General features: G+C 44.0%; 1 protein-coding gene across 1 annotated transcript; it reads left to right on the forward strand.

Annotated features, from left to right (window-relative positions):
- The first annotated feature begins 4,843 nt into the window (after positions 1-4,843).
- LOC138898750 (uncharacterized) lies at positions 4,844-5,578 on the forward strand. The gene is made up of 2 exons (XM_070184847.1): positions 4,844-4,880; positions 5,022-5,578. The coding sequence occupies exons 1-2, from the start codon at positions 4,844-4,846 to the stop codon at positions 5,576-5,578; spliced, it is 594 nt and encodes a 197-aa protein (XP_070040948.1).
- The last annotated feature ends 2,827 nt before the right edge of the window (positions 5,579-8,405 follow it).

Below are 8,405 nucleotides of genomic sequence, written 5' to 3' on the forward strand. Positions count from 1 at the left end.
CTTCATGGAGGGAGTAAAATTCTCTATACATGCTTGCTGTGAAGGCCTTTGGAATTGCCCAAATGTACCATCGCTAAAATTCTGATGATCATACTCACAACACGACACCAAATTTTCCCGCCCGCATATCAGGCAAACCGGGCTAGGTGCACCCAACCTAGGGAATTTGTTCTTCTTGTGGCCCCTATTTCCACAACCATATCATATTTCAAGAGTCATCAAGCATCTCCCCATGTGGAACTTCTTGCAACCCAACCAATGTGGTTCATTGGTACCAACAACCCTCTTTCGTTTCTTAGGTGCTCTCATGTAACGACCCGGGCGGTCATTTCGAGAGTTGTAGTCCCATTCCCCCATTTACTGCTTATTTTATGCTTTACATCTGGTATGTGACTTGTCAGGTAGTTGGTTCGGGCCCGGAGATATTTTATAATGAATTGAGACACTTAATCTCAAAGTTGGAAGCTTAAGTTGAAACAGTTGACCGGATATTGACTTATATGTAAACGGCTCCAGACTGGAGTTTTGATGGTTATGTTAGCTCCATCATGTGATTTTAGACATAGGAGCATGTCTGGGTTGTGATTTGGAGGTCCGTAGTTGAATTAGGCTTGAAATGGCGAAAGTTGGAAATTTGGAAGTTTGATCGAGAGTGGACTTTGTGGTTACCTGGATCGGATTGGAGTTCTGGGAGTTGGCATAGGTCTGTGATATCATTTGTGGCTTGTGTGCTAAATTTGGGGTCAATTGGATGTGATTTGATGGGTTTCAGCGTCATTTATAGAAGTTGGAATTCCTTAGTTTCAATAGGCATGAATTGGGGTGTGATTCATATTTTTGATATTGTTTTAGGTGATTTTGGGGCTTGACTAAGTTGGTATCATGTTTTAGGACTTTTTGGTATAATTTATTGAGGTCCAAAGGGCCTCGGGTTGATTTCGGATGGTTAACGGATCAAAAATAGTAATTAGTGCACTGCTAAAGCTGAAGTCTGTTGGTGTAATTGCACTTGCGGAGCATTGATCACAGGTGTGAGCTGGGAAGCATAGAAGTGGAGGTTGGACTGGGGACTGTGGAGAGCAAATGCGGAAGGAACTCCACAGGTGCTGACTTGCACCTGCGCATGGAGGATCGTAGAAGCGGAAAAGTATTGAGGAGGCTGGTCCGCAGAAGCGGATTGTTTACGCAGATGCACGACCGCAGAAGAGGTTGGTTGTCTTAGTGGCTTCCGCAGATGCGGATGATTGACTGCAAAACGGTGCCGCCAAAGCAACAAAATTGGCCACAGAAGCGAGAATGCTGGGAAGATTATTTAAAATGATGGTTCAGACATTTTCACCATTTTTAACATTTCAAGCTCAGGATTTGGCGATTCTTTGGAGGATTTTCGAGGGATTTCTTGAGGTGAGTCACTTGTGGTCTAATTTATTGAATAATTGTGTTTCCTTATTGATTTTCCCACCTAGTTTATGTGTATTTAAAATGGAATTTGGGAGTTTGATTTGAGTATTTGGGTGGCGATTTAGTGTCGGATTTTGGTATATCTGGTATAGTTGGACTCGTGGTTGAATGGGCTTTCATTTTTTGTTTACTTTTATTGGATTTCAAGACTGGGGCTTAGGGGCGTCTTTTGAGTCGACTTTGGATATTTATTTAATAACTTAGTATTTCTTTATGGAATTGATTCCTTTAGCCCATATTGATTGTATCACATTGTTTGTGGCTAGATTCTAGGCATTTAGAGGCCGTTTCAAAAGGTGTGTTGGAGTATAGATGTTCTCAGATTGAGGTAAGTAACACATCTAAGCTTTGTTCTGGAGGGAAGAAACCTTGAATTTCATGCTATGTGATTTATGTTGAGGTGACCCGCGCCGTAGGAATTGTGATTTAGTCAATTCCCTAGAACTGTGTAGCTATTCTATCTGAATATTTTGTTGTACTCTATGTGTTAGAGTATTTGAGCAGTGATTCGTGCTAGACATCATGTTTAGGCTATATGCTAGTACTATTGGGACCCACACTTGTCCTTCTTTGCTGATGATATCTGTTTAATTGCAGTCGCCAACTCATTCAGATTCATAATTATGTGCCATATCTCAATCTATGCTATCGTATATTGTCACATCTCGTATTATTGATTAGGGTTGCTTAGCATGAGTGTTGTGAGCCCGCGAGACTGGAGATATTAGTGACTGAGTTGGGGGCCTGATTGCCGTGATATATATATATATATATATATATATATATGTGTGTGTGTGTGTGTGTGTGTGTGTATGTGTGTGGCGATCGGGTTGCACGCCGCAACGAGCCTTATGGCTATATACATATATGGATTGGGTTGCACACCGCAACGAGCCTTAAAGCTATATATATATATGTATCGGGTTGTGCAACGCAACGAGCCTTTTAGCTATATATAGTGTTGTGTAACTGAGTGTGGAGAGCTAGGATTGAGACGTGCATATTGAGCGCTCTGAGAGAGTGCGTGCTTGAGATTTCATTTTGTTGCATCACATACGGTATTCACATTGGCATGTAAACATATAGATGTCATTTTCATATTATCAATCACACTTGGCCTCTTTTAACATGTGTTAAACTTAACTGTTGAACCTGGAAGCATGTCTAATTTTCTGCATTGCAAAATTCTATATCCTTACTGTATTGTTAGAGCTCGTCACTGCTATCATACCACATGTTAGCCTTTTACTTATTGAGTTAGTTGTACTCATGCTACACCCTGCACCTCGTGTGTAGATTCAGGTGTTTCCGGTCGCGGCGGTTGCTGAATTGCAGAGTCCGGACATTCAGAGATCATCGAGGTAGTTGTTGGGCATTCACAAGCCTTGACTCTCCTCCCTTATCATTCATGTTATTTATTTCAGTTTAATTTTCTAGACGATTTACCAGATTCTATCTTTATGTAGATGCTCATGTACTCGGTGACACCCCGATTTTGGGAGAGATTATGTATTGAGTTATGACTTCCTATCCTATCTTTCAAAGACATTCCTCTAATTAAGATATTTTTCATATCTTTCAAAGTTTTAAAGTGTTTGAAATGTTTGAATAGTCGTCTTGCATTCTACAATGATAGGAGCCACCACGACAGGTTGGTTTTGTGTCGTGAGAAGTTGGTATCATAGACTAAGTTACGTAGGTCTCACGAGTCATGAGCAGGTTTAGTAGAGTCTTGCGAATCGGTATGAAGACAATTGTACTTATCTTTGAGAGGCTGCCGAACCCTTAGGAAACATCACATTCTTCTATTCTTGTCGTGCGAATTTGTTGATTCTGGTCACTAAATTTGTGTTGTTCTATTCTCTCACAGATAGTGAGGACACGTGCTACCGGACATGACGGCCAACCACCACTACCACCAGCTACGGCCACAAGAGGCTGAGGTCATGGTAGGGGCCTCGGTAGGAGCATAGGTGTAGCTCGTACAATAGCTAGAGCAGCACCTGCAGATCCACCAGTTGCTCTAGCTCAAGAGCAGGTTCTCGATGTGGTTGAGCCAGCGAGGCCAACTCAGGCACCAGCTGTGCCCATTATGATTCCAAGCCTTTCAGAGGTTTTGGCCCAGATATTGACTATTTACACTGGCCTTGCTCAGGTGGTTTCGGCTCAGGCCGCACCAGGCACTTCTCAGGCCGGGGAGGTACTCATACCCCCGCTGCCCGTACTCCATAGTAGGTGATGCAGGGACTTCAGACACCGAGGGTGCTACCAGCCTAGCCAGTTGTAGCTGCTCAAGCCTAGGTGGGTCTCGTTATGATTGATGATGAGAAAAGGAGACATGAGATGTTTGGGAGGCTCCAGCCTCTATCATTCAGTGGGGCTGAGTCTAAGGATGCCCAGGACTTTTTGGACATGTGCCAGTGGATTCTTCGCACGACAAGTATTCTAGAGACCACTGGGGTTTAATTCACTATTTTTTAGCTTACTGGGGCTGCTTTCAGATGGTGGGAGGCCTATAAGAGGCGTAGGCTAGTCGGTGCAGCACCACTTACATGGCGTGAGTTCTCTATTCTTTTTTTGGATAAATTCATGCCAGAGTCTCGCAGGGAGGAGCTGCGCAGAAAATTTGAGCAGCTACATCGGGATGGCATGTCTGTGACTTAGTACGAGATGAGATTTTTTGAGTTGGCCTGTCACGCAGTTTGGTTGGTTCGCACATATAGGGAGAGGAAAAGGAGGTTAATTGATGGCCTCACATATCAGTTATGGTTTCATATGACTCGGGAAAGGGTATCTGGTGCTACTTTTGATGAAGTGGTTGATATTGCTCGGTTGATAGAGATGGTCCATAGTCAGGAGCGTGAGGAGAGGAAGGCCAAGAGGCCTCGAGGTTTGGGTGGTCCCACTTGTGTTCATTCTGGGGATAGTCTTACCACATCATGGGTAATCCTTATAAGCCCGCTCAGGTGGATCGTCCAGTCCACCATGGTGCATCATCTAGCCATGGTTCATACAATGCCCGTCTGGGCCAGTCATCTCTCAGTGCTCTACCATGTCAGAGTTAGTCCCATGCCCCTTCAGTTCAGGGTTCATCTGCACCGGGTTTTTCTAGCGGGTATTCTGATTCTCGGGGCCCGATTCAGTCACTACCACGATTGTCGGATCGGGGTTGCTACGATTATGGGGATCTTGGTCATATCAGGAGGCAGTGTCCCTACCACTTGGGATGCCAGTTCAGCAGAGGAGCCAGACTATGACTTCAGCACCAGTTACCTCACCACCCGCCCAGCCAGCTCGGGGTGGGGCTTAGGCAGCTAGGGGTCACCCTAGATGGGGAGGCCGATCAGGTGGCGGTAAGGCTCAATTCTATTATATTCCTTCCATGCCAGATGCAATTGCTTCAGACACAGTGATCACAGGTATTGTCTTAGTATGCCACAGGGATGCTTCTTTATTATTTGACCCTAGTTTCACTTAGTCATAGGTATCATCGTATTTTGCTCATTATCTGGATATGCCCCATGAGTCCTTAGTTTCATCTATTCATGTATCTATGACAGTGGGGGATACTATTGGTGTGGACCATGTATATCGGTCGTGTGTAGTGACTGTTTGGGGATTGGAGACTAGAGTTGATCTCTTATTGCTTAATATGGTTGATTTTAACGTGTTATTGGGTATGGATTGGTTGTATCCATGTCATGCTGATTTGGATTGTCACGCTAAGACCATGACATTGGCGATGCTGGGGTTGCCAAGGATCGAATGGAGAGATTCTCTAGACTATGTACCCAGCAGAGTGATTTCATATTTGAAGGCCCAGCAGATGGTTGGGAAGGGTTGTTTATCTTATTTGGCCTTTTTGAGGGATGTTGGTGCTGATACTCCTACTATTGGTTCTGTTTCGGTGGTGCGAGAGTTTTTGGATATGTTTCCTGCAGACCTGCCGGGTATGCCGCCCGACAGGTATATTGATTTCTGTATCGACTTGGTGTCGGGCACTCAGCCCATTTCTATTCCTCTGTATTGTATGGCACCAGCCGAGTTGAATGAATTGAAAGAGAAGCTTCAGGAACTTTTTGATAAGGGGTTTATTAAGCCCAATGTGTCTCCTTAGGGTGTATCGGTTCTATTTGTGAAGAAGAAGGATGGTACTATGCGCATGTGCATCGATTATAGACAGTTGAACAAAGTTACACTCAAAAACAAATATCATTTAGCGTATATTTATGATCTATTGGACTAGCTTCAGGGAGCGAGGGTATTCTCCAAGATTGATTTGAGGACTGGGTATCACCAGTTGATGATTCGGGACTTGAATATTCTAAAGACGACGTTCAGGACCCGTTATGGTCATTATGAGTTCCTTGTGATGTCTTTTGGGCTAACCAACACCCCAACAACATTCATGCATCTGATGAACAGTATATTTCAGCCTAATCTTGACTCGTTTGTCATAGTGTTCATTGATGACATCCTGCTGTACTCTCGTAGTTAGGAGGAGCATGCCAGCATTTGAGGATTGTGTTGCAGCGATTGGGGGAGGATAAGCTTTATGCCAAGTTATCCAAGTGTGAGTTTTGGCTTAGTTCAGCGGCGTTCATGGGGCACGTGGTGTCCAGTGAATGGATTCAGGTAGATCCGAAGAAAATAGAGGCGATTCGGAGCTAGCCCAGACAATCCTCAACTACGTAGATTTGGAGCTTTCTCGGCTTGGCCGGTTATTATCGTCGCTTCATGGATGATTTCGCGTCTATTGCATCGCCCTTGACCAAATTGACCCAAAAGGGTACTCCTTCAGGTGGTCACATGAGTGTGAGGAGAGCTTTCAGGAGCACAAGACTGCCTTAACCACAACTCTAGTTCTAATTTTCCCTTCAGTTTCAGTCTCTTGTAAAGTGTATTGTGATGCTTCTCAGATCGGTATTGGGTGTGTGTAGATGCAGGAGGGTAGAGTAATTGATTATGCTTCGTGCTAGTTGAATCCCCATGAGAAGAACTACCCTATTCATGATTTAGATTTGGATGCCATCATTCATGCATTGATGATTTGGAGGCACTATCTCTATCTTGTGTATTATGAGGTATTTATATATCATCGAAGTCTCCAACAGTGTTTCAAACAAAAGGATCTAAATTTGAGGCAGCGGAGATGGTTGGAGCTGCAAAAGGACTATGATTTTACTATTTTGTATCATCCGGGGAAGGCGAATGTGGTGGCCGATGCCTTGAGTATGAAGGCGGTGAGTATTGGTAGCCTTGCATTTGTTCCTGTTGGTGAGAGATCCCTTGCAGTTGATGTTCAGGCCTTGGCCAACCAGTTTGTGAGATTAGATGTTTCGGAGCCTAGCTAGGTTCTAGCTTGTCTGGTTTCTCTGTCTTCCTTATATGATCGCATCAGAGAGCGCCAGTATGATGATCCCTATTTGCTTGTCCTTAAGGTCACGGTTCAGCACGGTGATGCAAATGATGTAATGACCCGGCCGGTCGTTTCGAGAGTTGTAGCCTGATTTCCCCATTCACTGCTAATTTTATGCTTTACAACTGTTATGTGACTTGCCGGGGTAGTTGGTTCGGGTCTGGAGGGATTTCAGAGTGAATTGAGACACTTATTCTCATAGTTGGAAGCTTAACTTGAAAAAGTTGACCGGATGTTGACTTATGTGTAAACGACTCTAGAATGGAGTTTTGATGGTTTTGTTAGCTCTGTAGGGTGATTTTAGACTTAGGAGCGTGTCCGGATTGTGATTTAGAGATCCGTAGTTTAATTAGGCTTGAAATGGAAAAAGTTAGAAATTTGGAAGTTTGACCGAGAGTGGACTTTGTGGTTACGAAGCTCGAATTAGTGTTTCGGGAGTTGTGTTAGGTCCGTTTTGTTATTTATAACTTGTGTGCAAAATTTGGGCTCAATCAGATGTGATGTGATGGGTTTCGGCGTCGTTTATAAAAGTTGGAATTCCTTAGTTTCAATAGGCTTAAATTGGGGTGCGATTCGTGTTTTTGATGTTGTTTGAGGTGATTTGGGGGCTTGACTAAGTTCGTATCGTGTTGTAGGACTTATTGGTATAATTGGTTAAGTTCCTGGGGGCCTCGGGTTGATTTCGAATTGTTAACGGATCGAAAATGGGACTTAGTGTGCTGAAGCTGGAATCTGCTCGTGTAATCCCACCTGCAGAGCATTGATTGCAGGTGTGAGCTCGCATGTGTGAGCTCCCAGGTGCGAGCTGGGAAGCGCAGAAGTGGAGGTTGGATAGAGGACTGTGGAGCACAGATGCGGAAGTAACTCTGCAGGTGCGGACTCGCACATGTGCGTGGAGGATCACAGAAGCGGAAAAGGATTGAGGAGGTTGGTCCGCATAAGTGGATTATTTGCGCAGATGCGCACACGCAAAAGCGGGGATTTTGACCGTAGAAGCTGTTGGTCGGCTTAGTGGCTTCCGTAGATGAAGATGGACCGCAGAAGCAAGAATGCTGGGCAGATTACTTTAAACGAGGATTTCGATATTTTCACCATTTTTAACATTTCAAGCTCGGGATTTGGCAATTCTTGAGAGGATGTTCGGGGGATTTCTTGAGGTAAGTCACTTGTGGTCTAATTTATTAAATAATTATGTTTCCCCATTGATTTTCCCACCTAGTTTGTGTGTATGTAAGGTGGAATTTTGGAGTTTGAGGCTAGGGATTTGAGAGTTTGATTTGGCGATTTGGGTGGCGATTTGGTGTCGGATATTAGTAAATATAGTATGTTTGGACTCGTGGTTGAATGGGATTTCGGGTTTTGTGACTTTTATCAGATTTAAATACATGTGTCCGGGGGGCCGACTTTTCAGTCGACTTTTGACTTTTGATTAATAACTTAGTATTTCCTTATGGAATTGATTCCTTTAGCCCGTGTTGATTGTATCGCACTGTTTGTGGCAAGATTCGAGGCATTTGGAGGCCGT

Source organism: Nicotiana tomentosiformis, chromosome 9, assembly GCF_000390325.3.
Source record: "Nicotiana tomentosiformis chromosome 9, ASM39032v3, whole genome shotgun sequence".
NCBI lineage: Eukaryota > Viridiplantae > Streptophyta > Magnoliopsida > Solanales > Solanaceae > Nicotiana > Nicotiana tomentosiformis.